This window comes from Lipomyces oligophaga (genome assembly GCF_038497815.1).
Source record: "Lipomyces oligophaga strain CBS 7107 unplaced genomic scaffold V1516scaffold_2, whole genome shotgun sequence".
Lineage (NCBI taxonomy): Eukaryota > Fungi > Ascomycota > Lipomycetes > Lipomycetales > Lipomycetaceae > Lipomyces > [Lipomyces] oligophaga.
In genome coordinates this window covers 423097-450365 of record NW_027117786.1, presented here as the reverse complement: position 1 = coordinate 450365, position 27269 = coordinate 423097, and the positions used below count along the sequence as shown (strand labels likewise).

At 45.6% G+C, this 27269-nt stretch overlaps 8 protein-coding genes across 8 annotated transcripts; 3 read left to right on the top strand and 5 right to left on the bottom strand.

Annotated features, from left to right (window-relative positions):
* Nucleotides 1–170: 170 nt before the first annotated feature.
* Nucleotides 171–3795, bottom strand: V1516DRAFT_670400 (WD40-repeat-containing domain protein). The gene has a single exon (XM_066921351.1). It carries the CDS (start codon nt 3295–3297, stop codon nt 295–297), a length of 3003 nt encoding a protein of 1000 aa, XP_066778724.1. The 5' UTR covers nt 3298–3795; the 3' UTR covers nt 171–294.
* Nucleotides 3796–7406, bottom strand: V1516DRAFT_670396 (tRNA synthetases class II (A)-domain-containing protein). Its single transcript, XM_066921350.1, has 7 exons — nt 7047–7406; nt 6875–6983; nt 6705–6793; nt 6624–6651; nt 6553–6575; nt 6467–6497; nt 3796–6417 (listed from the first exon to the last, which is right to left on the bottom strand). Exons 1-7 carry the CDS (start codon nt 7080–7082, stop codon nt 3854–3856), a joined length of 2880 nt encoding a protein of 959 aa, XP_066778723.1. The 5' UTR covers nt 7083–7406; the 3' UTR covers nt 3796–3853.
* Nucleotides 7407–7594: 188 nt separating this feature from the next.
* On the top strand, nt 7595–8852 carry V1516DRAFT_646943 (uncharacterized protein). The gene has a single exon (XM_066920196.1). The coding sequence runs from the start codon at nt 7779–7781 to the stop codon at nt 8667–8669; it is 891 nt and encodes a 296-aa protein (XP_066778722.1). The 5' UTR covers nt 7595–7778; the 3' UTR covers nt 8670–8852.
* On the bottom strand, nt 8796–9909 carry V1516DRAFT_670389 (uncharacterized protein). The gene is made up of 5 exons (XM_066921349.1): nt 9703–9909; nt 9609–9644; nt 9442–9547; nt 9236–9379; nt 8796–9183 (listed from the first exon to the last, which is right to left on the bottom strand). Exons 1-5 carry the CDS (start codon nt 9732–9734, stop codon nt 8890–8892), a joined length of 612 nt encoding a protein of 203 aa, XP_066778721.1. The 5' UTR covers nt 9735–9909; the 3' UTR covers nt 8796–8889.
* Nucleotides 9910–10047: 138 nt separating this feature from the next.
* On the bottom strand, nt 10048–11254 carry V1516DRAFT_670385 (uncharacterized protein). The gene is made up of 4 exons (XM_066921348.1): nt 11089–11254; nt 10799–11034; nt 10380–10748; nt 10048–10330 (listed from the first exon to the last, which is right to left on the bottom strand). The coding sequence occupies exons 1-4, from the start codon at nt 11111–11113 to the stop codon at nt 10112–10114; spliced, it is 849 nt and encodes a 282-aa protein (XP_066778720.1). The 5' UTR covers nt 11114–11254; the 3' UTR covers nt 10048–10111.
* Nucleotide 11255: 1 nt separating this feature from the next.
* V1516DRAFT_710318 (Golgi CORVET complex core vacuolar protein 8-domain-containing protein) lies at nt 11256–17107 on the top strand. The gene is made up of 3 exons (XM_066924243.1): nt 11256–12100; nt 12149–13251; nt 13301–17107. Exons 1-3 carry the CDS (start codon nt 11698–11700, stop codon nt 17033–17035), a joined length of 5241 nt encoding a protein of 1746 aa, XP_066778719.1. The 5' UTR covers nt 11256–11697; the 3' UTR covers nt 17036–17107.
* Nucleotides 17108–17519: 412 nt separating this feature from the next.
* On the bottom strand, nt 17520–18176 carry V1516DRAFT_620375 (uncharacterized protein; the record flags this gene model as incomplete). The annotated part of the gene is made up of 1 exon (XM_066919481.1): nt 17520–18176. One exon carries the CDS (start codon nt 18174–18176, stop codon nt 17520–17522), a length of 657 nt encoding a protein of 218 aa, XP_066778718.1.
* A 2828-nt stretch (nt 18177–21004) lies between these two features.
* On the top strand, nt 21005–27240 carry V1516DRAFT_710316 (uncharacterized protein). Its single transcript, XM_066924242.1, has 3 exons — nt 21005–22702; nt 22754–25877; nt 25926–27240. The coding sequence occupies exons 1-3, from the start codon at nt 21369–21371 to the stop codon at nt 26937–26939; spliced, it is 5472 nt and encodes a 1823-aa protein (XP_066778717.1). The 5' UTR covers nt 21005–21368; the 3' UTR covers nt 26940–27240.
* Nucleotides 27241–27269: the final 29 nt, after the last annotated feature.

The window sequence follows — 27269 nt, the reverse complement described above, 5'->3', positions numbered from 1 at the left end:
CACCAGAATTAACCAATGACCTCATCGACATTTTGCCGCATCAGCCCATCGCCTTTACCTTATACCTTAATTTAACCTCAAATTATCTCCAACGTTCTCCAGCAAATTCACCCAGATAGTCTGGGCGAACAGAGGTCGCCGCATCCTTGCTTCCCTTTTGGGAAATGATATTGATCGGTGTATATTTTATTAGTATCTATTTTGTGAAATCCAAAAAAATCAGTCAACTAATTTCAAAATTCTATAAACTGCAGGCTCCCAATTACTAATGTACATAATCGACCTCTTTCACATCTACATGACCACATTTCCACACGAAGAACAAATCAATTTGGGCTCCTTGCGAGAGGTCAGAGACGCCTTAAAATTCTGGTTTCCACATTGAGGACACGACAACGAATCGACTTTGTGCGGGTCTGTCAAATGGAAATCATCAAGCAATGTCTCTTCCATCGCCATTCCCGACGACGCAACACTCTGAAGTTCATTTGCATGTGTCGTAGGAGACCTGTTCGGAACACTCAGAAACTGCACCTGCTGTGTTGGTTCTAAAATTTGGTCGTCTCCAACAGCTCCAAAGAGCGGCGAACCTACCCCTGACTGTCTTCTCGAATATATGTTGCTTCCATTCGGCGACTGCGGTCGACGTGTGGGCGAAAGCGACGAATCTACAGACTTTGCCAGGTCACTTGATAGCCGTGCCGACGCTCCTGAAAACCGTTTTGACCTCGACCGGCCGAGTCGGGAAATACTCCTCGATGCCCGCTGTAACAAACTATTCGACCTCTCTCTCTCTGTTGACCGCACCGACGACCGTAAGGACGGCTCCAAACTGACTGCTGATCGCGGTGTCGTATTCGTAGTGACAATATTAAGCGGATTCGATGGCGAATGACCAGAGCGGCTAGGCGTGGAGAGCGATGACTGGCTCTGGTCAAAAACTCGACGACTTGCAGCAGCAGATAGGTCATGCTCTTTCCGTTTCTCGTATGCACAGTCTTGGCGAATCACTTTAATCGACCCATCCGTATCCGCGGAAACAATAATCATCCCGTCTGGGTGTGCAGTCGCCATATGAGGTGGTGTCACAGACGGGACTTCCTCGCCCGGCGGCACAATCGGCGCCGGCGAGGGGGAACAGATGTCATATATCGGATCACCAGACTGGGAAAGAAGTTTCGTGGTTCCAAGAGGTGCAAATGCCGTCGCGGTGGTCGTGCTTGAATGAGCAGTAAAATACTCATACGGATACTTATTCCGACTTTTCTGTCGAGTATCCGTCATGTCCCAGATATATACTTTACTGTCTTCTGACCCGCAAATGATAAATCTGCCGTCAGTTGAAGTTGATGCAGATATCTGTGAAGACTCATTTCGGTGGCCTTTTAGTTTGGCTTCGATCGACTTATCCTTTATGTTGAATAGTCGAATTCTGGAATCATTGCTCGTAATTAGTAACGTAGCATCTGACGATACTGACTCGGGCGACTGCGGTAGCACAGAAATACCAGTGATCTTCGCACCAGCCGCCTTTCGCCGATGCGACGAACGTACAGCCATGTTTGAATGATATTTCAGTCCTTCGGTCTCATAAAATTCACATGTGCCGTTAAAACAACCAGCGATTGACAGCATGCCATCGGCTGAAAATCCAACAGCAGTGATATAGTCAACTAGCTCAGTACTATAAGCAACTTTTTTCTCTGGAATCGACCATAATCTTAACCGACAGTCAAGCGAGCCCGATAAAAAGAACCTGTCATCCAGTGGATGAAACGCAATTGAAGTCACAAAGTCTGAATGTTGGAAACAGCATAAACACTCTTGTCTCGAGACATGCCATAATCGAACTGTCATATCCATTGAGGATGAAAGCAGAAAGTTATTTTTACTCCAGGAAAGATCAAGCACATCGGCAGTGTGACCAATAAATTCACGATATGGTAGCGGATGGAATACAGGTGCATGAAGTTTTTTTGACCGTGGACGGAAATATGGGGATTGTTTCGAATGCGATGCGGAATGAGAATGGGAATTAGCTGCAGAAGTAGAAGCTGAAGAAGATGATGGAGAGAGTCCAGTTGCGCCATCTACAAAAAATGCTTCCAGTAAGTCGTCCTCTTCAGCGTCATACTTTGCTCGCTCCTCTGGAGATGCAATGACGGACCAAACACGAATAATGCGATCTTCACCACCGGTAGCAAGATAATGACCGTCTTTGGAAAACTTGAGGGACCAAATAGCTCCTCGCTTATGAGCTGGACGCGTTAGACTAGCGACTGAAGGCGAAGTGAGAGCAGCCGCAGTCTTTGACAGCAGTGGCTGCTCGGCTACCAGACCATTTGGCGAAGAATCTGGATTGCGAGCAGTCGGCCTACGAGTTAGCAGTTCTTGGGCGAAAAAAATATGGTTGAATTGACGTGAAAATTTAGCGTGTGCATGTATGCGAATGTATTTAGATGGACCAGCGGCAAGAGGGGTATGGCCGTGGAGAAATGCAGGTTGCCGAGCGAATACATGAGAAACTCTGCGACCGTCATCACTGGACGAATCATCGTCAGCTGAAGAAGAAGAAGAAGTATGCTGATGCGAAGAAGATAATCTGGAACCGGATATCGAGGATCTTTTGTGCTCTGGCGCGATCGAGGATGCAGAAGAGGATAGCGTAGAAGATGCTGACACTTGCCGCTTGGACGAATGACCCAAAATATGTAGTTTAGAAAGCAGCTTGCGACTAGTCGACCGATGCTGAGTAGTCGACTTTTCTGTTTTTGGGAGGGTCAATGAACTGGAATTGGATCCTAATGTGCGGAACGAGGAGCTTTTGTTCGGTGCAGATGTCGCTCCGGGAGTCGTCGCCGAGTTTGTATTTTGGCCGAAGCTGGATGTCCCTCGTAGCGTAGGCACGATTGACGGAGTTCTCGTATGTTTTTGCGTCGAGTTACTTGTCGAAGCTGATAAACCTGCGCTATTCTGGGCGTTGCCTGCGCTGCCACTACCGCTGTTGGTGTTAGCATTGCTGCTGAATGAGGCCAGCGTAGGCAACTGATCAGAAGTAGCAAGATTCGCCGTTGTCGATCGTTTCAGCAGATGACGCGAAAGAGGATCTGAAGGCGATCCTGGCAAATCTTCGTCGGACGGAGTAAACGCGCCCGGCAGTCGAAAGGTGTTGCCATTGTCCGCGTCCACCTCGTCGTTTCTGCGCTCTTGGTCAGCTGCAGAGGCAAAGACTCCGCTAAAATTCGGCAGCCGCAACGGCACCGAAGGAAGAGACGCAAGTCCGGAAAACAGACCCATTTTGCATTTTTTCTAGTTGTTTGTCTGGTCAGCTCCTGTTTACGTGTACTGTGTCTGAAACACAAATTGGAACAACGCTGCCAGGTACAAAATCAACTTTTATCTCTACAAAAACGATCGCGACTCTCCGCCGCCCGTTCAGCCTATTTAAACGACTGACGCGGCTGGCCTCACGCACAAACCTCCCGTCTGCCTGTCAGGCCCGAACCCGCGGAAACCGGACGCGTCGACCGACGCGTCCCGTTTTCGAGCTTATTCATACTAGTGTTTAGCACAGTCCAGTACTAAAACGCCAGGAAAGTTTTCACCGAGAGTTTTCGTATTTTTCTTCCGGTCCGGATCGTTCTGAACTTCGCATAATTCCCCTCGTAATGCTATTTCCCAACCGGTCGGTCTACCTCGGCTCTTGCTTGACCACACCCTTGAACTACACTACAACACAAAAAAAACCGGCAACGGATAAACTAGCATCCGACTGATTGCATAACTCCAAGTACTTATCCAATCACTAAATAATATTAATTTTGCTATATTCTGGTTATTCTAGGTCCAAAGGTCAAATGTTCAGCTTAGTCTTCATCATTTCTTCAACTGCCGCAACAGCCTCTTCAATCTTAGCTACTTCAGTACCCATTCCTTGCACCGTAGGACTCTTTCCGCCGGCCTTTCCTCCTAAAACTCCGCTCACAATTTGTCCCAGCTCCTTCGCATCTAACAGGCCGCCTTTGCCAATATATCCTCCGTGCGCAACCTTCTGCTCACCCTCACTGCTTGCAAACAAATAAACAATCTTCTCCGGATATGTATTGCGAACGTGATTCATTGCATCCGAGATAGCCTTGGCGTTGGCACCAATGGCCTCGACACATCCAACAAAGTACTGCTTTCCTTCGCCGTCCTCCCCGCTAAACACCCCGGTCACATAGTCCACTGCAGTCTTAGATTCGGCCTTCTGTCGCGCCTTGCTTTCATCTGTAACCCTCTTTGATAACGCATTGTATCGGTCTTTCAGTTCCTGCTTCTTCGTAACCGAAATAACCAGCTGGTTAAGTTGAGGGCCTAGACTCTTCACTTCCGTCTCCTTTGCTACGCCGCTCGCCATCTTTTCAACACTCTCGAGCCGAGCGCTCCATTCTTTAGCCACTCGTTGAACTTCGTACGCCTCGTTTCCGGTAACTGCAACAATACGACGTATTCCTTTTGCGACCGCACTCTCTTCAACAATGATCATCTCCTTGATGTCACCAGTACTCTTGACGTGCGTACCTCCGCAAAACTCAATACTGTATTCGTGCCACTTCACGTTGCCCACATCAGCAATCAGATCTTCCACAGGAACTCCAACCGAAACAACGCGAACTGGATCAGGATATGTCTCGCCGAAAACTGCACGAACACCGGTGATTTCTCGCGCAATTTTCAGAGGAACATCTTTTGAATAAACTCCCAAGTTTTTTCGAATGTATGCTGTCGCAATATCTTCTGCTTGGCCAATCTGTTCGACAGTCATACCAGATCGGTGCGAGAAATCGAATCGTAATCTATCTGGTGCCACGAGAGAACCCTTCTGGTCAACGCCATCACCAAGAACTTCTCGAAGAGCAAAATTGAGGACATGTGTACCGGTATGATTGTTTCGAATCGGCCAACGGCGAAGTTCATCGTATTCAGCTGAGATCTCGTCTCCAACCTTCAAAGCACCGTAGGAGATGTAGCCTGTATGCAAAACATATCCACCGTAAAGCTGGACATTTTCAACCTTAAACTCGCTGACACCATCGATCAGTATCTTGCCTGTGTCAAACATTTGGCCACCTTGCTCAGCATAAAAATTGGTTTTGTCAAGCAAGATTCCTAGTAGCGAATCCGACTCAGCATCTTCGGTACTTGAAACAAACTTATCTCCAGTGAAAATAGCAGTAATCTTAGCCTCAATCTCGCCTCGAGCGTGTTTGTAGTGATCATCCGTTTTTGGAAGTCCCTTCTGCTCCAGTTCAGCGGTGTCGTGGACTCCCAAAGCAACTTTTACCTTGTCTTCACCTCCTTTCTTTCCACCTTTTGATCGTTCACGAGACTCTTCTTGCGCAGCAGTAACTTCGTCCTCGTTGATGGAAAATCCGTTCTCTTCAGCCATCAGACGTGTCAAATCAATCGGGAAACCATAGGTATCATACAGACGCCATACACCAACACCGTCAATCGTAGTCTTATTTTCATCCGAGGCCTGCTTCATAATCTTTTGAAACATTTCCTCTCCCTTAATGAGTGCCTGTCGGAAGGATAGTTCCTCCTCATCAAGAATCTCCTTCACATCACTGAGCTTACTCTCAAGTTCAGGGAAAATATCGTGCATTTGATCAATCAACGTAGGAGCCAACCGAGAGAAAAAGTTACCTATTGGAACATTGAACTTTTTATTCACGTATCGAGCACCACGACGAAGAATTCGACGAAGAACATATCCTCGACCATCATTATTAGGAACTCCACCATCGCTAAGCGCAAAAGTAAGCGTACGAACGTGGTCGGCGACAACTCGATAAGCAGTATCAATTCCATCCACATCCTCTTCACCGAATTTACCCGCATACGCGGGTGCGCCAGTAAGTTCCTGGATCTTTTCAAAGAGCGGTGTAAAAACATCAGTGTCGTAATTAGACATCTTGTCCTGCAAAACTGACACCAGTCGCTCAAAACCCATACCAGTATCGACGTGCTTGGAAGGGAGATTGCGAAGAGAGCCATCAGCTTCACGGTTAAACTGGATAAAAACGTTGTTCCAGATCTCAAGAACGTTAGGATCATCCATATTAACAAGATGAGCGGCATTACGTCCACCAATACGATCGTAATGAATCTCTGAGCAAGGTCCGCATGGGCCCTGATCACCCATCTCCCAGAAATTATCCTTCATGTTTCCAGGCAAAATATGATCCTCTGGAATTCCTACAGACTTCCAAAGTTCCTTTGCTTCGTAATCAGGCTCGAGGCCGGCTTTTTCATCGCCGCCGAAATACGTGGCGTAGAGACGATCTGGCTCAAGACCGTAGACCTTGGTCAATAACTCCCAAGACCAAGCAATAGCCTCTTTCTTAAAATAGTCACCGAAAGACCAATTACCTAATTGATCAGTTATGACCATATGAATGCGAACAAAATCATAACTTACCGAGCATCTCGAAAAATGTATGATGGTAACTCTGTATTTATCATTAGTTATCAATTGTGGATGGAGCTTGTCAAGTAATAGCATACATCTTTACCAACATCTTCCAAATCTAACATAAAGTTAAAATCAGATTACACATTAAATTCTTCAAACATACCGTTGTGCTTTCCACCAGCACGAATACACTGGGAAATAAGTGTTAGTATTGGCAAGATTTTGAGTCAAATCGACGGCAAACCTTTTGCGAGTTTGCAGCACGTTTAAGTTTAGCAAAATCACTCGAAGGATCAACTTGACCCAAAAAAATAGCTTTGTACTGGTTCATACGTAGGAAAACGTTAGTCAAGAATCGCAATATATGATAGTCTGATCTCGGAGATCAGACAAGAGAAACAAGGGAAAACTTATCAGCATTCGCAAAGAGCAAAGTGGGATCATCATAAGGAATAACCGATGAACTCGGCACAAACGTATGATCTCGGATTTTTGTAAAGTAGTCGAGAAAAGTCTGACGGACCTAGTTCGATAGAAACCAGCGTAAGTTAATGTCCAGAAAATAATTGTATCAGAAAGAACGAACTTTTGAAGCAGGCCATTCCTCAGGGTTTGGAGCCATTTTTATTTGAGAATGGTTCAATCTATGGAAAACTCGGGAACGAAAACGAAAAGAAGATTGCGAAATGGCACTAAAGAAAGATGAATTCGAAAAAAACAGTCCAGTTGCACGACTAGAGCGCAGATTAAACCAGGTTAATATGAGGAAACAGTCAAACACCTGAATAGATGCGGCGCAGGTAAGGCCGCGTCAAGCGGACAATCGGAAGAGACTCACTTTGGCGTTCTGACTAACGGAGACGATACAGAATGGACACAATTGCAGCACAAGTTGCTGATCTTGGTCATTCAGGAATTTAAAGGCGACCTGGAGCGAAAACTAAAGTACAGCCTGCGTGTTGCCGCGCTTTCTCGCACAGCAGTGTGAGTCTTGTAGGCCCTCGTACCAACGCCTCGGCAATGTAATTATACAAACACCTTAAAACATCAAATCGGTTTAGGGCCTCCGTTTGCGGTATTCTTCTCGCGCCTTCTCGAGGAACGCGTTCTCAGCAAGCTTTAACAAGTCTTAGAGGTAGATGTCTGATATTCGACAAATTGAACTACATAGGTTCGCGGTGTTTTCTGCGCAGGCGCCTGCGATAGAGTGGTCGTTCGGTCGTTTCAGGATAATTGCTTTGTTTGCAACTTTCTGAACAATTCTGTTGGTTTCATGCAGATCTAGTTTGGTTCCACATGATCATCTCCTTACGCTCTAATGGCTGCTGTTTCTCAATTATCCAGCACTACGCGGGATCTCCCGGACAACTCAACGAACATTGGCCGGTCGACAGAGGATAAGACTATAAACGTGCCTTCCAGCTGGGAATATGCTAAATTGACATCCATCCCGCCTGCTCGATCTACCAAGCGTCGTGCACATTCTCCACCCGATTCGTCTGCAAATTCGGATCACAGCGAAGCAACATATGCGCCTCGAAAACGGAGGCTTGTTGACTCGTTCACTAGACTATCTATAGATCCCACGACTGGCACTACTTCTTCGGCTTATACCCCGTCTCCACCGGCTAAGAAGAAGCAAGAATCGATTCTTCATTATGACTATTGGGATATGTCGAAGCCCGCTTGCACAGCGGAAGAGCAACAGGATGATTTAGCCAATAGAATGGATACAGGTGACTCGCACACTGTTTTCGTTGGCCCTCTCGATTCTAGTACCGATGAAGAATTAGATATAGATAACTGCGACGCTCCTATCGGCCAACGACTAATATTCGCTCCCAGTGTCGACCGAAAATTGATCTCGATTCCCTATTCGTTTCTACAGCGGCATGACTATTCTTCTGTTCCAACGCCGATTGCGTTAAAGGAACAGGAGACCGGTCTCGTATTATATAAACCGAAAGAACAAGTCATCGCAGAAAGTATAGCTCGCCAACCTTCAGAGGACCAGAAATTTGGCCGACGAAAGGCGCGAGCTCGGCATCTTTCCGCAAATGACTTTGACGAGGACAACTGGGGAGACGATGAACGAGAAGACAGCGATGCTGAAATTTCTACAGGCAACATTGATGATTCTATGAAAGCGTTGACTCAAGCCCAGATGCCGCTGCAATCTGCTGATTCTAACGCTATGGATATTGATTGATATATAACCTATTTCTGGCAATCTTTGGTCGCATGCTTTGATTTTTCAAAGTGATATAGGTGTTTAGGTGTTAATTTTCCACTTTGGGGAAGCATATATGTTATGCTGATATTTGGCTAATACGAATTGGTAATTAAAACGAATTCATTAATACATAAGAACAATTAAAATTCCCGCTCATAAAACCTGAATTTCCATTAATATCGTATCATTTTAGAGTCTATGAGACATTTCTTCCATTATCAATGTTGGGTGAAGGAGAGGTTGTTGGTGGGGAAGGTGAAGGTGGTTGTGCTGCATAGTCAGCAACCTGAGTATCATTTTCATTGGTCAAAGTAGTTTCTGTGGCTGTCGGTAAGAGCCTTGATTGATGGTCATGATTTGCTATATAGTTTTCGTAGTCACGAGATGAGGAAGCACCATCGGGACTGTCAAGAGAACTCGCAGATACATCTGGCTTTGGATCAGGGCAGTATTCGGGGGGTGATGGATATCGAGGATCATATGCGGGGGGCTACAGAGGGGTTAGTCATAGACCCTCATAACACCCATTCATCATAACTTACCGGAACAACGACCTCAGCTGTGTTTCCTCCGTATGCTGTCATAGGATAGGCTGAATATTCATGATAGTCTTCTCGGTATGTAGCGCGGTCGGCCTGGCGCCGTCGCTGACTATCCTGAAATTGCATTCTGTTCCGAACAAGCCACTGTAAACAAGTCAGCGGCTTAGATCTCGACTAAACAATAGTTAAATCAAATCAAAATATACCATTTGATATCTGTAAGGCTGCTTTCCTTTGTGTAGGCGATACCGAGCGTGTCCATACGTCAGAACCATCAGGAAAATTATACCGCATACAATGGCGGCGAAGACTCTGGATTGGATCCGTCAACACTGCACTCAGAGATTTAAAAATTTGACCATTCGCTACTTACGCCCATTTGATCTCCCATTCGTTGCCATCTTCGTACCTATTGTAGAAATTAGTAATACGGTTTCATAAATATGTCGGTCACGCAGAATACGTACCAGGTATTCTGTCGCTTTGCAAGTGAGGCCATAACGATTAAATGCAGAGGATCGATTTCCCGATGCTGTTTGGCACTTACAAACGACGTTGAAGAAACGACTGCAAAATGTGCAGATGTTTACTAAATGAAAAATTAATGCAATCTCGACTGCAAAAGCGTCTGAATTTATTGAACCTCCAGAACCTCTATATGTCGGGCCTCGGCCTCGATGGCTCTATTTCTGATGGGAGTTTGTTTATCTATGTGCATACTAACCGTTGGGCGAACATCAGCTGCGTCATTTATCAGCTGCAAATTCACGGGTTCATAATTAACTCTTAATCTGAAATCAATCAGTTTGAATTGGCTTAATAAAATAAATTTATTTTTAAATAAAAAAACCGTTGTTCCATTATATGCGCTCTATGTTACATGTATTTGCCCTTACTAAACCTCGAATTCATCCCTTCGGCTCGCTGTGAGAGCTCATCGATCTTGGAACTAGTTAGAACTCGTCCACCAGAAGCGATATCTTTTTCATAGTCGAATGCTCGTTTACTGGGGTCATCAGGTTCACGACTGCTAACTCCCGAATTGGCGAGACCTTCTCTGTGAAGTTCTAGTAGCGATTTTCCTCTATTCCGCGCCTACAAAAAAAATTAGTATCAGTGGCACTCAACATCGAAGAAAGCATACATTAAATTCTTGTACTCTTGTGTCTAATTCTGTGTCTCGAACCTCCACACGGGTAGCCGGTTTAGGCTCATCGTTGGCTCTCTGTCTAAGACCCATCATCTCCTCTGCTACACGTTTCTTGCGTTCAGACTCAGTCTCACTCCATGTTCTGTCAGCACCCCTCTTTCCAGTCGTTGCTGATGGTCCTGAGAGAAACTTTTTATTCTTGATTTGTGTTGGATCCGCACGAGAACGAGCCCAATCTTGTTCAGTTGGCGGAACAGTCATCCACTCTTCTCGCTTGGATCGTGAACTATTCGGAGCCGAACTTTGAGATTCACTGTATGCCACCTTAGCCAGTCTTTGTCTTGCAGCAGCTTCTTCTTGTTCCTGTACCAATTGTTAGTTGTAATTTGCAAACTAAGTATAACAAAACCTACTATTTCAGCTGGTTTCGGTAATGCGGGACCAAAATCATCATCATCACTTGAGCTGTCTTCTGCAACTGGTGCATTCTCGGCTGAAGTAGATAACCTGTGTTCAGATTCGCATATCTCTCTTCCACTACGAGGTTCAACATTAACGTGAACCTCGGCAACTTTTGAAATTATTTTCTGAGCCCGCTCAGAAATGATATAATCAGGAAGTGGTGGTCCAGCTTTTACATGTTGAAGCTCTGGATTCATGTCAGACAATAAATCTTTCAAAGTACACCTATGATCTAGCCTACCCTTTGCCGTCAACGTCATTCCCATCTCCCAGTAACTTGTAGATATGTAGTCACCTTTTTACCGTGTTATACACGATCTCATCACAAATTGGTAAAGTCGGCAAGTTACAATTGCAGTTGCAGTCGTTGTTGTCGAATTGCCTGAATCGATTTTCTGCCCTCTGGAGATCACCGAGTGTGGCGGGACTTGGCCGGATAGTTATGGACTACCATCTACGGGATTTGGATAGATAATTACCCGATCGAATATCCCCAGTTTATCACTCCCGAGGGGTACCGGGCTAGGGCGGACAACAGGCCCGGCAGTTGGCCCTTTCGCGACCGATTAAGCAAGCTGGAATCGGTGACCTTTCTCTTATTTTGTCTCTAAATTCCATTGATCAGCTTGGAGCTCTGTTTCAATCAGCTCCCAAATCTTGCTTAAAGTGACTGGAAATGTCCGTCAATGGCGCTTATCCATGATTAGTTGCTTGCTTTCTTAGATAAGGCCGCAGGATCCATTTTCTCCCGGTTCCACAGATTAATATATCTAGCCTTTCCCACATTAAACACCATCTCACATTCTACTTTTACAGAAGATATCGCGCGCTGGAGCGGAAATCCGTCGTCATGTCTTCGACGTCTGATTTTCTGCTCTCCTCTCCTCCATTAAGACCATTCGACCTACGTTTTCACACTCGGCACGAATCCCCGGCTTTCTCGCTGCGGTCGTCCTCTCCGTCTGGGTCATTTGCGCACTCATCTCGGATATCCTCCATATCAGTCAACTTTGAAGATCTCTTTGAGGGTCTCAATGGGGATGACCAAGGAAATTTACCATGGGAAGTCATACGTTGGACAAAGCTTCGCAAGCTATCCAGCCAGATCTACTCAGATATCGGCAAACAACAGTTTGGTGCGCCAACTTGTATCGCCATTTCTAGCACCATTGCTTTGGGCACCGCGAAAGGATACATTTTGATCTTTGATTTCAATCAAAATATGCTGTGCGCGCTGGGCTCGAATGTTAATGGTAACTAGCACTCCTCGCAATTCTCTGTTTGTCACTTACACTTTTTAGTTGCACCCGCCGGAGCAGTCACCTCCCTCTGTTTTTCCCACGACCATACATACATTGCATCCGGCCATGAACATGGCCATATCTATTCCTGGCATATAAAACGTCCTATGGCTCCGCGGATTCATATTTCTCCGTACGATCCACTACACCCTGATTCGCGTCATGATGGGCATGTGCAGCAAGCCAAGATTCTACATATTGGATTCATGGGCAAGCGCCATTCCATTATTGCCAGTGCAGATGATAAAGGAATGGCTTTTTTACACGTCAGTCTACAGCAGATTGTGGGTAAGCAACTACAAACAACTCGGTTAGTAGGCCGATATCCATCTCTTGGAACGCGCAGTCAACTACAGGAGCAATCTTTCAGGCAAAGAAAAGCTACCTCTGTTCTTGCATTTGCTCCCATGCCATTGGGGATCAATCCACATCCTTTGGAAAACCGGGGTCTTATTGCTTTGATGACTCCTCACATATTAGTAGTTTTATCAACCAGCCCCACCGCACAAACTCAGATAAAAATTCCACGGCCAAAGACGATTTCGGATACAATGGGGTTGAGCGGATGTATGGACTGGTTTCCTGCTGTTGCTTTACCTAGAAAGGGAACAAAGAAATCCAGTAATTTATTGAATGGAATACACCCCTCAAATCCTCGATTAGCTTATTGTTGGTCTAATGTGGTTACAATTCTTGATCTTGTCTCCCAATCAACATCTACACAATCCTCTATCAATAAAGGCATTAAGGAAGGAGTGGCACAGACGCCTTCTTCTACACCTCCTATCAATGCTAATCACATTGATTTTATTCCTGCCAAAACTTATGAAGCTGATGAGGCAGTCGTTGCGTTGCGATGGCTTACATCTCAGATCATCGTCATGGTTACTATCACACAACGCCTGTTAATTTTAAACGAAGTGACTATGTCAGTTACTGATGTCGTTGATTTAGTTCCACGTCAGATTATGCATCATGATTATTTTTCAGCCCAACTCAGTGAGCTCGTCATCCGCAATAGCCAAGGTGCTGAGCATTACGCCACTATTCCGGATGCTTTTTTTAATAGTTTCAAAACATTCAAAGGAAGAATATTTCTTCTTGTGAGTCACTTTTTTTGCTCTTTTTGTATCTCATCTGACATTAATTTAGGGAACATATGAGTTTGCCGTAGGCCATCTATCGAGCTGGGAGGAGCGCCTGGACTCTCTTCTGGAGGCAAACAAGTTCGCTGAAGCCATCCGACTTGTAACAAAGTATTATAACGGTGAGACTGATCGGGTTACTATTGGCCTTCCAGAATCGGAAGATGAACGGCATCACGCAGTTCGAGATAAACTTATTGAGAGTGTGTTAACTGCACTTAAGTTTATTCTTGATCCCAGTGGTAGTAGTACACCTCCCACTCCTGTTTCTGCTGTGGTTTCTAATGCTACTTCTGATGAACTGGAACAGCTACAGGTAACCGCACATTATCGACAGACTGCTATGATTGCAGAGGCAAGTTTCGAAGCGTTGTTCGATGCCGATGCATTAGACATTTTATTTGATTCGGTGTATGAGTATTTTGAAAATGCCAACTTGCGTGGAATTTATTTTGAAACACTGGAAGGGTATATTCTATCTGAAAGAATCATTTCTTTGCCTCCTCCTATTGTGAAGGAAATGATTAATATCTACGCCTATTTAGCTCTTAACGATCGATTAGAGGAAATCATTTGTCATTTAGACACCAGATCGCTTGATATTGATCAGGTATCGATGCTCTGTCGGACATATGAACTATATGATGCTTTAATCTACGTCTGGAATCAAGCGCTTGATGATTATATCTCTCCATTATCGGATTTTTTGAAGCTTATCACTAAATATTTTGACTTAGCTAAGAAGCAAGAGCTCGCAGAAGCAGCAATTGATGACGAAAAGCAGGTCGTCAGAGAAGATAATTTGAATGAGTCAGTTGCAGACGATGATGGAACTAGCACATTGGGAGGGAATGAAGATGAACTTTCACGAATTGGTAAAAATATCGCTAAAGTGTATTCATATCTTTCATATATTTTCACTGGTCGATTATATCCAACTGGATCCATGTTAGAATCAGGAAAAGCAGAATCGTCTAAGTCGCTTCTTTATTGGTTTCTGTTCCTCGGATCGATAATTACTTGGCCGCGACAGCATGGATCGCCCATTCTGATTTCAGACCAAAAAGACGATAAGCTAAATACAAGGTCTTTCCCTTATTTACGACTACTTCTACAATTTGATGCGGCTGCTTTTGTAGCGGTTATGAATGAAGCATTTGAAAACTCATTTCTAAATGGCGAACATGACGAACTGGATGAGAAGTACAATCGAGAAGATTTACCGGACGACATCATTTTTGGACAGATGCTTACCCGACAGTATATTATCAATATTTTACTTGAAATTCTCTCTGGTGCAGAGTTCACTTCCAAGGAGACCATATATCTGGATATGTTCATAGCCCGCAGCGTTGCGAAATATGCACAATTCATATCTTTGTCGGACGAGATGATGCATGGCGTCTTACTTCGATTATGTAAACCTCCATCACCCGAAATTGCAGATGATTGCCAGCTCAGTGTCGAATATCTATTGTCAATATATCGCCCGTTAGATCTAGAGGAGCTAGTGAAAATATTTTTTCAAGCCCGTTATTTCCGAGTTCTTCGTTGGCTATTTCGGACTGAAAAATTATATGCCAGGCTCGTGTCTGTGTTTTTTGAGGATTCTGAAGACTCTCATGCTGCGGGTGAGCCGGAAGAAGTTTTTGATACAATTGAGAGCTGTTTGTCTTCTCAATCCGATTTGACGGAAGATCAACGCAAAGAAGTTTGTCAAGCTATAAGTCAGAATTTTCGCAATTTGGTACTTACAGATGCTGGACGAGCAGCGACTGTTGTTGAGCGGTTCATGCCTGAGTTACATTCTAGTCTCTACGAAAAGTTACAAGATCGACGTGACTTGCAATTTCGGTATTTAAAGGCGCTATTTTCTTCTGAATTAAGACTTCTTCGAGAAGGAGGACAACCGATGTCGAGACGAATGCGACCGAAGTGGAATACACAGCAAGCACGGGAAACATATGTTACGTTATTGTGTGAGTTTGATAAGAGCAAGGTCATTCAGTTTTTGCGATATCTCCAAAAAGGCGATCTGAGGTTAAGTAAAGTTTTGTCGGCGCTTGAGTTGGCTGGTGTGATTGATGGTGAGATATTCTTGTTACGGAGTGAGGGTCAATACGTTGAAGCTATCCGAAGACTAGCCGCGCATCTAAAATATTTGACCGAAAAGTTACTCATGTTGTATCCTGATACTGTTTCACGTGGAAGGACTAAGAACCGAGGTCCGCGGTGGGTTCACGTCGATGAGAAAAAATTGGCCGATGTTGAGCGAGCATTACAGCATTATGCTATTCTTGGTACTCGTCTTTGTACAGAACGCGCGAAGAAGCCTAGCTCTACAAGTGCCATAACTACCGCAAATAGTGATGAAGATCTTTCAGAAACGGAACAAATCTGGCTGGATTTGATTGACTCCGTAGTAACACTCACAAGGGAGGTTTCGACGACACTATTTCCAGATATCACGGTTTTCGAGCGTGCTAGTCGGTCTGTATCATACGATTCACCAACCAAAACGCTACTATTTCTTCGAAGACTTGTGCAAGATGTATTTTCATCTCTCTTGGCTGCCACATCGACTACTAGAGTGCTATCCTCGAAAAATGTCTCAGCGCTTACTAGTGGGGGTGGTATCGCCCCTGGTGGATCAACGTCGTTTTTACGAGTTTTGGAGGTGTTTTTGGCCCGAACAGCGGCTGCATCGCCGTCTGTTGTGGATTTGCGAAATGTCTTAGCGAATATCTTTGAAGCGTATATTTACGAAAGACAGCTCCTTTCTCTGACGAATCGACTGCTGAGTAAAGATTTGATGGTACACGTTGCATCTGTGTATCGTATGCGGCAGCAGGGATGGCGTGTTAGTAATCCAATCTGCGAAGTATGCGGAAAGAAAATATGGGGCGAGTCAGTTGTAAATCAAGCTGTTAGCGAGGCTTGGGACCGGAAGCTGATCAACTGCGAGAAGAGACGACAGGCCAGGTTTCGAGGGATTGTTGGGACTGCAGTTAACGACGTTACAGATCATGACAAATTAGAAGACGAATATCGACCCGGTAGGGTTTTGTCACCTCCAAACAGTCTTGGCCGGTCTGTATCGAGTGATGGCATTCGAGTTCGAAGCGAGTCCAGCCTGGAGCGCAACGGAGGCGCGAGTAGCAGCAATAGCAGTAAGGGCAAGCCTCACTACTCAAATAGTGCAGTCGAAGAATCGGGATTTACAGAGGTTGAAGGTTTTGCCGGTTCAGGAAACGAAGTTTTATCAACAAGTGCAAATGGCCGCCCTGTATTGATTACCAAACTTCGAGCGCCCAAGCAGAGTTCCCATCGGACACATGTTCATCATTATGGGGGAGCTGCAGCGCCAGCCCCGCACCATCGTGAACGAATGGGTTCGATGTCCCTTTCCCTCACTGATGCTGGAGGCTCGGCTTCCACCTCGAACAATGTGAATGTGCAGCAAACTCCGGAAGCGGTCTTGGACACCGGGCCGGCTGCACACGAGTCCGATTATCGAACGGCCTGGGTCGACGTCGACGACAAAAACAGACTACGATCGCGTACGATCAATTTTAGCTCGAAAGAAGAGCTTGACTCACTGGTAATGTTCAAATGTAAACATGTCTATCACCGTAACTGTCTCGAGAAAATCTTGAGCGGAAGTGTTGCTAGCGTCACGGAGAGTTGGTTAGGAAATGGGAGGAAGATTGGGGAAGGTTATCGATGCATTATATGTCACTAGAGACCATGGTGTTTGTTTTTGTCTTTGGTTAACTATTGTGTTTAATTTGAATTTATTATACTTTAATATCACATTATGGTAAATATGGATTTTTTAGGTTTGTTCTCATTTCTCAGATATCTGCGCGTAGATCACCATACGATTTTGGATTAGGTTTCAGCTCATTATGGATCAAAACTAAGTATGTATAAAAGCTGAAACAAAGGCAACGACAAATGGTGAAAGGAAAAATTAGCAATGTAAAGTACGACAACTATAAAGAAAAAGACAACCAATCAACTCCAAGCATCAAATAGTTCGTAAATATAAGGTGGTCAAGATTCAACGGGCGGATCAGTTGGTGCAGGTACAATGAATAGAATAGTTATACAAGGACGAAACGATGAACGGTGAGCATGAAAGGGAGACAGAAAGGGTAGTAGAGTGGAATGGACTGCGAAATAAGTAAAATACGAAATAGTCAGAAATAGTTCAAATCTTTGGACTAATCTTTCTTCTTGCGACCAAAAAGTCCACGTTTCTTCTTCTCTTTCGCAGGAGGTGCTGGCGAGTAGTCGACGTCAGCGCCAGCGTTGCCGAGCTGGATCGGCGTACGAGCCGGTGCCGTGTTTTCGGACTGGATTGGATTACCGTAATCATCATATGCCTGCTGGTCGTTCTCGTTGCCATTGCCAGAATATCCATTTGCGTATCCACCAGTGCCATTCTGACCTCCATTATTGTTATTCGCAGGCGGCGTGTATCGGCGGCCTTCCCAAGGAAGACGTTCACGAAAAATCTGTTCTTTGATATGCTTGTCACCGGTAGCAGCAAATTCGAATCCGCGAATCGTATCGAGAGGTCGCTCTGAGCGGTGACGCGTAGGGTTCGAAAGATCAGGGTCCTCGATAGGACTTCCAAAAATATCACGGACATGTAACTCGGGTGAAACAGAAGTATCTCCAGCGTGATTGTTGACTACTTGAAAAGGCTGCTCCTCAGTCATTGCTGACAGAATGGGATCTGCAATATTGGCAGTGCGTTGCTTCATGCGTTCACGCTCTTCGGGAGAGATCTTGATCGATCCCGAGCGCAGTGCATCAGGCACACCATTCGCACTCTGCTGTTTGGTAGATGATCGGCGTAAGAACGACGGAGCCATTTTGATTTTAGACAATTATGCTGTAAATGAGATAGATATGAATAAGAAAGGAAAGAAGGGAGCCAATTTTTTTTGCGTTTCTACGCAATTGCGATATTAATTGGCAGTGATGACAAAATAATTAGGCGTCTCGGAAACAGAAGATGACCAGGAATGTGATGAGATTAACGAGAAGGAGAAGAGTACTCGAAGGAGAAAACAAAGGAACGAGCCAGGAGATCCGGTAAAGTAGGGATATAAAAACACTCAAAAACCGAGCGGGGGCGCAAGTTATGCAAAAATAAAGAGAACGGACGAATGAAGACGGTGCGAGAGAAAATAGCTGGGCTACGTAAAGCTGTAATAAAAAGTGCCGCTGGGACGTAGGTTAAAACTAGCAGGCAGCTTGGGATGGATGGGACCAGTGTCGAGTCCGGCACAGACGGCGACGCGTGAAGGCGTTAGAGTTTGAGCAATTGTTTTTTTTTTGTTTCGACGATCGTGCGGGAAGAGCACTCTCGTTTTCAGCTATTCGTCAGATACTTAGCTTTGTAACTGGCGTAAGCTGTCCGGAACAATACGGGATCAACCCGGATGGGCCATGATTTTTTGTTTGAGAAATCTCGTCCCGTCGGCATGTAAACTCAGCCATGTGTACTGTATTGGTAAACAGCCTGTGTTTGAATGTGGAACAAGGCTCGCTGAGGCATCAGTAGTGCGTTCCACCAGTGGCTTCTCTGTGCTGTCAGAGTAAGCAGAGAGGAAACGCAGTTAAAAGTCTACGTTAAACATCGGTCATTACGACTTCAGGGGAATACGAGCAAGGGACCGAGGAGCTAATATCGAGTTCGCAGTGGCCGTCTGCAAAGGCTTATTTCTATCTGTACAAGTTTTTTTCTTCTACTGAAGACCTGCATCGACGACGACTTCTCTGCTCTAGACGCGCGGCCTTGCCGATGTGCAGAAGAAAAGAAAATCTCGAAGAGTGCGAAAGTCAGCACAAAAGTGCTCGCTCTTCGGTAGGCCGGTTGTAACTTTAAAGCATACAGGCCTGCTAAGTTATAAGGGGTCCCTAAACGCTGCTTACGGCGTCTGGGGCCGAGCCGCTTCTGGAAATTTTGATACGGTAAGAGGACAGCACTAGAAGCTTATGATGAGAGAAGAAGACAGCACACGGCACTAGGCCGCAGACAGAAGACGGAAAATGGGATTATCACTTGTGTAGATGAAGAGAAGCAAAAGACGGAGTAGCAGAGCATCGCAGAGAAGCCTGAATAGGATAGTGTGGATTGTTGGGATGGACAAGCATGGTGTTCGGCCCTGAAACTAGCGGACTTGGTGCCTAAATAGAGTAGGATTTATTTATTATAGTGGGATGATCTGTAGTCTGGTCGGTAGCGTACTCTTGCGCACGACTGTTGAAGGTCTCGGAGGAAAGAGCACAAATGGCGATGAGGCAAATTTGGTTTAGAAAACCTTTTCGGAATCACTAAATTCCGTTAGAAAGGGACAGATACTCGAGAAAATGTGCTTGCTTCTCTTCGAAAACAGCCCAAAATTCCAGCGTGTGCACTTGCGCGCGGCCGCGTGCCAGTGCTCGCGCCATTTAGAGTCCACGACAAGTAATTCGTACAAATCCCAAAGTCCGGTAAGCACTATTGGGAAGAGTGATTCGAGGGTTCTGATCTCTGGGTGCTTGTGCGGAGATAGACGTAGAGATGATCAGTCGGCAGGTGTCTCGCAGTTACTGGATTTGGCAGTACTGGAGTATTCCCGCGCGTATTTTTTTTAATAATTTGCGGTGGTTTAGAATATGTAGAAAAACGTACAAGCTGGATCTTGGATCCGTTGTAGCCGACGGGGTTTCTAAAAATAAGGCATGATTTTTATCTATGTCTGTTTAGCGGATCTGAGATATTAGTGATCTTGAGTTTTTTGGTCTTGACGATGTTCGCATGCTGAGCTGGGATCCTGGACTTATGGAACCCAATCGGCCAGCAAGAACTGCTGATGGTGCACTCTGCGTGGTTTGTAGAGCTGCCACAACAACTGCTCTCGTGTACCGAGATTGAACCGGACGAGGTCGTCTAGTACCGCCTTAAGAGCAGATAGATAGGAGCCAGTAGTTGGTCAAAAGTAGATGGTCGGGCTGGAGCGACAGACGCCTCGCATTTAACAAACGAGACAATAGCCGTACCGATCTCTTCGTTTACGTCCGTCTAGCCCGGTCGTTTTCGCCGTCGTTTGGCGCAGCTTTGCGAACAGAGATCTCTCTCTATCTTGCGGGCATTTCTCTACATTACTTGGCCTCTGCACTGCGTACACTCTCGTTTATTCGTTGACGAGTAATCGAGCTATTTTCCACTGGCTGGTCATTTCTCCGTCGAACTCAACGTGGACACTGCTGTGATCTTGTTTGCTCGTTTTTCTCTCCCGCTTCTGTCTCGCAACCTACTCTGCTAACTCCATCGTCGCAACTTACCGACGAAGCGGCTAGGTCTGGGGCTAGACTAGCCGCGTGTGGCTATGCATTTCTCGTCTCGGCAGTCCGCTTGCTGGGTGGGACAGTGTAGGACAATGTGCCCAAGAATCAAGTAGGCTTTAGTAGTCTCTGCGCCCTAGTGCTGCCACGCCAATAGTCACGGCGGAGACACATCGGATCCAAGCCGCCCCTTATTCAATGCTCCCTATTCTCGCTGTGTCTTGGTGCACATGTGCACCCCCCAGACTAGCAATCTGAGCTCATTTGCACTGCACCGCCACATGCTCTCATCCTCGCGCGGCCTCTGTGACCTGCTTTTCCTCGAACTTCGTACTTCCCACCCAGCATGTCGCTCTCCCATTGCGCCTCTCGAGTTGTCCTTCATTTCGGCAGCCCTAGTTGGCACTTCCCCCACCTCCCGCTGCGAACTTGCTTCGCCTTCTACTGATTCGCTCAGCTTTGTTGTTGCCGAACTTTGCAGAACTGCTTGCTCTTTGTCTGCTTTGTCGCTCCCTCCTTCGCAGTTCGCAGTTCGTTCAATCACAGCTCTCGAGAAGACAGGCTCTATTACTCTGGATTACGACTACCGAACGCGCGCCTTTGTGTCCCTATTGTTTGTTGTGTCCCTCCTTCTTTTTTAGCCGGTCTTGAACCAGATTCTGCACTCCCCGCTCGCCTTATCTCCCGACTCTGGCTCTTCGCTGTCTGATCGGAAATCGCAGCTAGTTTCTATGGTTCTCCCGTCCACATCCTCGTCCACGTCCTCGTCCTCGTCTACGTCTCCGACTCGATCGCCTACCGAGCGCTTCTCGTCCACGTCCTCCTCCGTCAGACGATCTCACAACTCCAACAATCCGTTCAGTTCGCCAACTGCCTCTCTGCCTCCTGCAAGAGTTTCGATAGACTATCCACCCTCGCTGGATCGAGTGTCCGCCGTTTCTGGCCATCGTCCTCCTCTGGCAGATCATCCCCCGCAGCGTTCTCTCTCCTTGGCGGATTTGGCTGATCTCGACCCATTACGCGTCTCCTCTGCCGTTCAGACTCCTTCAGACAATCAAGTGCAATCCACGATATCTCCTCCCCAGCCCTTTGCGTCCGCACGTTCTAATTTCTCGGCTCATTCTCTGTCCAGTTTGCACTCTAATTCTCCATCTCCTTCTCCCTCTCCCTCTCCTTCGTCGCCCTCCTATGTTTCTTCTATAGCCCTGTCCAGTCCTACCATCAACAACTCTTCTCCTTCCCATTCCGCTACTGGTTCTCCCTCCCTGTCCTCACCGCCAGCCTGGCATCTTCCTCTTCCCCCTGCTTCATTCCCGCGAATTCCTGAAATGCCCTCCGACCCATTCACTACCAGTCCGTCCGCCGTTTCGATCACGGCCCCAGCCGAGCCTCTTCCTTCAGCTTTGGATCCTAGCAGTTCTCCCAACTCACAGCCTGTTCGCAGACGAAACCGAGGACTTTCTCTACGAACTCAGCTTTTTAATCGCACAATAGTTGGAACTCACGGCGATTCACCCATTGAGCTCACCGATAATTTACCATATGGAGCTACGGGGCCACATAGCCCTGTAGATCAAGTAGATCTCGCTACACCGGAATCATTTCCAGACGACACCACTTACGTCTCCAATCTGTCAATAGATCCTTCTTTTCACGCTCCTCCCTATGAAGATTCAGGTGAAACCATTACGCGCAAACATACCGTTGATGACCTTGACGATCCTCGCAAAAGTTTCTACTTAGATTCTCTTGACAATCAAATCAGTATTGGTCAGCGCCAGCTCGAGCATTATTCTGCTTGGAACTCCGCCAAGCGACGGCTTCAATCTCCACGTATTTCGTCATTCTATCGAAGACTTTCGGACTGGGTATTTAATCGCAATCAGATTCCTCCTTCAATAGCAGGACGTCAGGTTCCTTATGATCTCCGAGCTCCAAAGGCTTTATTTGTTGATGAGCGAACTCTCCGTCCGTATGTCTCGAATATCATTGTTTCTTCAGTCTATAATCGGTATAACGCTCTTCCGTTATTACTAATTGCTCAGTTTTTAAGACTGGCTAATGTGTAAGTACTTTTTGTCGCATTCCAATCTCTTTTCGGTTCCTAATTTTGCAGTTACTTTCTGATTGTCTCCATTTTGCAGATGATCCCCAACTTTTCCACTACTGGCACTTACAACTCGTTTGCTACGTTTATGGTTTTTACTTTCATTGCCATGGCTCGTGAGGGTTTCGACGATTGGCAACGACATCGTCAAGATAAATCGGAAAATCTGAAAGAAGCGTTTGTGGGCCATTTGGGTTATAAAGAAGATGGGCAGCCTACTATTGATTGGCGCTCGACTCGTTGGCAAGATATCAGGGTCGGTGATATTGTTCGCCTCGAGCGAAATGACTGGGTCCCCTGTGATTTGATTGTTTTACATGGTAATGGAATGGGTGATCAGGCTTATGTAGAGACCGCAGCGCTTGATGGAGAGACAAATCTCAAGAGTAAGGTTGCCTTACCTGCTTTGGCTGAAATTGCATGTACCGACGAAGCATTGGCTGCTGTCGACCCGCCTGTTGAATTTGTTGTTGAGGATCCTAACACTGACCTATACAATTTTGAAGGCAACGTCACTGTCGATGGTGAGAAATTGTCTTTATCTAACGACAATATTATTTACAGGGGTTGTATTATTCGAAATACTCCTCGTGTTATTGGATTTGCCGTCTTTACAGGTCAGGAGACAAAAATCCGTATGAATGCAACTCAGGCACCTAGAGTAAAGACCCCTCGTCTACAAGGCCGCATAAACAAAATTATTGTTTTCATGGTCCTCTTCGTATGTTTTATTTCAGCTTTCTGTACGCTTATGGAGCGATTCTGGGTGAACAATGGCTACGCTCAGGAACCTTGGTATCTGCCGTCGGATGACATTCCGTTGTCTAATCTCATCATTGGTTTTATTATCATGTTCAACACTCTCATTCCATTGTCATTATATGTCTCAATGGAAATCGTGAAAATTGGTCAGCGCATTATGATTGGCTGGGATATTGACATGTACTATGAACCTACTGAGACTCGTTGTGAGCCACATACTTCGTCTATCAATGAAGAGCTCGGTCAGATTTCGTATATATTTTCCGATAAAACTGGCACTCTAACTGATAATGTAATGGTTTTCCGAAAGATATCTGTCGCAGGACATTCTTGGCTTCATGATTTGGATGTTCAGCAGGAGTTTTTTCAAGAGGAAATGAGAAGGCTAAAGGAATCGGGCGTCGTTAAAAAGTCGTCTACTTTAAATAGTCATAAGAGAACACCAACGACTGTGTCTTTTGCTCCCTCTGAAACTTCCCAGATCAGACCGTTAGGTAGAAAATCCACAAATCTTCCTAATGCGTTCCGCAGGACCGAAACCATTCGTGAAAGTTTCTCCTCTCTGAGTGTCGCTCCGAGCAGAATGTCGCGTCCTCATTGGAGATCCTCTGTCTATGGACGTCCGTCTAGAATTTCAACAGGACTCACTCGTGCGAGCACTACGCGTACTAGTGGTCACCCGGTTCCAAGTAATTCTATACAGCATGTGACTCGCTCTACCAAGGAGCTACTGGAATATCTCCAACTCAAACCGAATACGCCATTTTCTCGCAGCGCTATCTTTTTTTTGCTGGCCATCGCACTGTGCCATGGCTGTCAACCAGATCTATCGGAAGATATTGATCGCGAGAACGGAGAAGCTGAAGAGGATAATGCTGTAGAATCACGCGATGGCGGAGATTCGGAAATTAATTATCAATCATCTTCTCCTGATGAGCTGGCTCTTGTTCGAGCAGCAAGAGACTTAGGCTTTGTTGTTATTGATCGTCAGTTTTCATCCATTACAGTCCGGACATATCCTCGTGGCTATGACGCAGAGCCCTTAGTTCAGTCTTATGAGATTCTCAATACAATCGAGTTTTCGTCTAATCGAAAGCGTATGTCGATTATTCTCAAACTACCTGATGGTCGCATCTGCTTGTTGTGCAAGGGTGCTGATACGATCGTCTTTGATCGTCTTGCATCTGCGAAATTGGCGGAATCTACTAAAGTTGAGGTTCAACGCAAGGTGACTATTCGTCGGAATATGGAAGCTTCTCGTGCAATGGCCATTCGAGTGTCGACGGAGCATAATAGTCCTTTAGTTCGAGAATCCACCAGTAGTGCGTTTGCAGGACCGTCAAGCTCTGGTCCCGGTTTTTCAGCGCCACGTATGTCGCGTGATAACGGTCTTAACTCTTTAGATGGATTTTTAGCATCCCGCGATCCGGATGCCGAGATTGTACGAGCACCTAGGATCTCAGTCGAAGTGCCAGTTTCTTCCTCTACCATGTCCCATTCGTCGCCGTTTGTCGAGCCTGATATGGCGATTCTTGAGACTATGGTTGATGAGAATGTTGTACATGACACGGCCGAGGTATTCAAGCGAACGCTGAATCATATTGATGAGTTTGCTACGGAGGGTCTTCGCACTCTGGTATATGCACACAGATTTCTTTCGGAAGATGAGTATAAGCAATGGGCAAAGATTTACTCAGATGCAACCACGAGTATTGATGATCGTACTGCTAAAATTGAGGCTGCTGGTGAGCTCATAGAGAGTAACTTGGAACTCACAGGTGCTACTGCAATTGAAGATAAACTTCAAAATGGAGTTCCAGAGGCAATTGAGAAGCTCAGACGTGCTGGCATTAAGCTTTGGATGTTGACTGGCGACAAGCGAGAAACCGCAATCTCAATTGGTCATTCGTGTAGACTTATACACGATTACTCGACGGTGCTAATTCTCCGATCTGACGATGCGGATATGGTCTCCAAAATGGCGGCAATGATGCTTGAGCTGGTGGGAAATAATATTGCTCACTGTGTTATCGTGATTGATGGTGCAACGCTGGCACAAATAGAAAGAGATGTCACTCTTATGTCTATGTTTATCGATCTAGGCGTCAAGGCTAACTCAGTAATCTGTTGTCGTGCGTCGCCGTCCCAAAAGGCGCTATTGGTAACATCTGTTAGGTCAAAAGTAAAAGGTTCAGTTACGCTTGCTATTGGCGACGGTGCGAATGATATTGCTATGATTCAGGCTGCCGACGTAGGTATCGGTATTGCTGGTCGAGAAGGTCTTCAGGCAGCTCGATCTTCTGATTTTTCAGTTGGTCAGTTTAGATTTTTATTGAAGCTTCTTTTAGTTCATGGCCGTTGGAATTATGTCGTGAGTATGATGTTATGTTAGTTCGGTCGCAAAGCTAACTATATGCAGCGATTGAGCAAGTACGTACTGGCCACGTTCTACAAGGAATTTTTTTTCTATCTCACGCAAGCTATGTTCCAGAGATACACCATGTATTCAGGAACATCATTATACGAGTCTATCTCCTTGACCATGTATAATACTCTTTTCACTTCGCTTCCGGTAATTTGCATTGGTATTTTTATGCAAGACTTAAGTCCCGAGACGCTTGTTGCAGTGCCAGAATTGTACTCTACTAGTCGGCTGAATAAGCATTTTAGTTTGCGGATATTTATTGGCTGGATGTGTGTTGCTAGTTCGCAAGCTGTACTAGTGACTTTTACAATGCTGTATGTGTACGGTCTGATGTATCCTCGCGACAACGGTCTATATCCTCCAGGAACATTAAATTTCGCAGCAATCATTGCGGCAATTGCAATCAAATTGTGTTTTACAGAAATGCATAATCGAACAGTTCTCAGTCTCGGCGCAATTTTAATTTCGACCTTGGGATGGTTTTTCTGGACATTATGTTTGACGCAGATATATGGAGAAAAGATCACGCTCTATGTTGTGAAAGATACCTTGATTGAAACGTTTGGAAAGGATTTGACGTGGTGGAGCACGTTTCTAATTTGCTGTGGTGTTGCGGTTGTTTTCGATATTGTGCTTGTCGTTTTTCGAGCCGCATTTTTCCCCAGCGATACAGATACCTTTCAGCAAATCGAGCAGGATGACGTTTTGCGTGCGCGCCTGGAGCAGGAGGCTGAGATGGAATTGCAACAGAGTTGGGCAGGGAGCAAAGTGCATCAAAAAAGGCAGCAGAAGCTTGCTATGATTGAGGCGAAACTCCAAGAAGGCCGTGAGGCTGAGGAGCAGGAGATCCGAGAATTGCTGCGAAATCGGGACGGCTTGAGTGCCAGTAATAACAATGATAATAATGAAGCTGTTGACAATCCGACTGTAGGTAATACAGGAGGAGAAGTTGACGAAGGGAATGACTGGCGATATGAGCATATTCGGTTTGACGGTGCTGTTGTTTAGAAAATTGCAGGAATTGGTTGATTTGGATTATTTTGTTTTTGCGGTATTTGCATTTATGCGCATTTTAGATTTGGTCTGTTGTACATTATGATTATGATTTTTATTATTATAATTTTTTCATTATACTCATTATATTGAGTTTGCATACTTCATTAGTGCAGATCCGGATAATAATATGAAATCCAGCTTTAGAGGCGTTTTGGGTAACCAGCAACTGTGGCTGGCTGCATCCCGAGCCGCTCACACACACTTCGCCTCGACCATCGTTAGTATTGGGCTGGATCCGCCCTGTGTTTGTGCTCGTGAATGTTCTTGTTCCTGTTCCAGTTT

Coding starts and splice junctions, on each gene's coding strand:
- V1516DRAFT_710316 (XM_066924242.1), top strand. CDS start 21,369: ATGGTTCTCCCGTCCACATCCTCGTCCACGTCCTCGTCCTCGTCTACG. Junction 22,703..22,753: donor TTTTTAAGACTGGCTAATGT/GTAAGTACTTTT, acceptor CTAATTTTGCAG/TTACTTTCTGATTGTCTCCA. Junction 25,878..25,925: donor ATGGCCGTTGGAATTATGTC/GTGAGTATGATG, acceptor AACTATATGCAG/CGATTGAGCAAGTACGTACT.
- V1516DRAFT_670400 (XM_066921351.1), bottom strand. CDS start 3,297: ATGGGTCTGTTTTCCGGACTTGCGTCTCTTCCTTCGGTGCCGTTGCGG.
- V1516DRAFT_710318 (XM_066924243.1), top strand. CDS start 11,698: ATGTCTTCGACGTCTGATTTTCTGCTCTCCTCTCCTCCATTAAGACCA. Junction 12,101..12,148: donor GCTGGGCTCGAATGTTAATG/GTAACTAGCACT, acceptor TACACTTTTTAG/TTGCACCCGCCGGAGCAGTC. Junction 13,252..13,300: donor AAGGAAGAATATTTCTTCTT/GTGAGTCACTTT, acceptor ACATTAATTTAG/GGAACATATGAGTTTGCCGT.
- V1516DRAFT_670389 (XM_066921349.1), bottom strand. CDS start 9,734: ATGGCCTCACTTGCAAAGCGACAGAATACCTG. Junction 9,548..9,608: donor GAATGGGAGATCAAATGGGC/GTAAGTAGCGAA, acceptor GATCCAATCCAG/AGTCTTCGCCGCCATTGTAT. Junction 9,380..9,441: donor AGCCTTACAGATATCAAATG/GTATATTTTGAT, acceptor ACTTGTTTACAG/TGGCTTGTTCGGAACAGAAT.
- V1516DRAFT_670385 (XM_066921348.1), bottom strand. CDS start 11,113: ATGGGAATGACGTTGACGGCAAAGG. Junction 10,749..10,798: donor TACCGAAACCAGCTGAAATA/GTAGGTTTTGTT, acceptor CAATTGGTACAG/GAACAAGAAGAAGCTGCTGC. Junction 10,331..10,379: donor CAAGAGTACAAGAATTTAAT/GTATGCTTTCTT, acceptor TTTTTTTTGTAG/GCGCGGAATAGAGGAAAATC.
- V1516DRAFT_646943 (XM_066920196.1), top strand. CDS start 7,779: ATGGCTGCTGTTTCTCAATTATCCAGCACTACGCGGGATCTCCCGGAC.
- V1516DRAFT_670396 (XM_066921350.1), bottom strand. CDS start 7,082: ATGGCTCCAAACCCTGAGGAATGGCCTGCTTCAAAA. Junction 6,984..7,046: donor AGGAATGGCCTGCTTCAAAA/GTTCGTTCTTTC, acceptor CTATCGAACTAG/GTCCGTCAGACTTTTCTCGA. Junction 6,418..6,466: donor TACATTTTTCGAGATGCTCG/GTAAGTTATGAT, acceptor CTGATCAATTAG/GTAATTGGTCTTTCGGTGAC.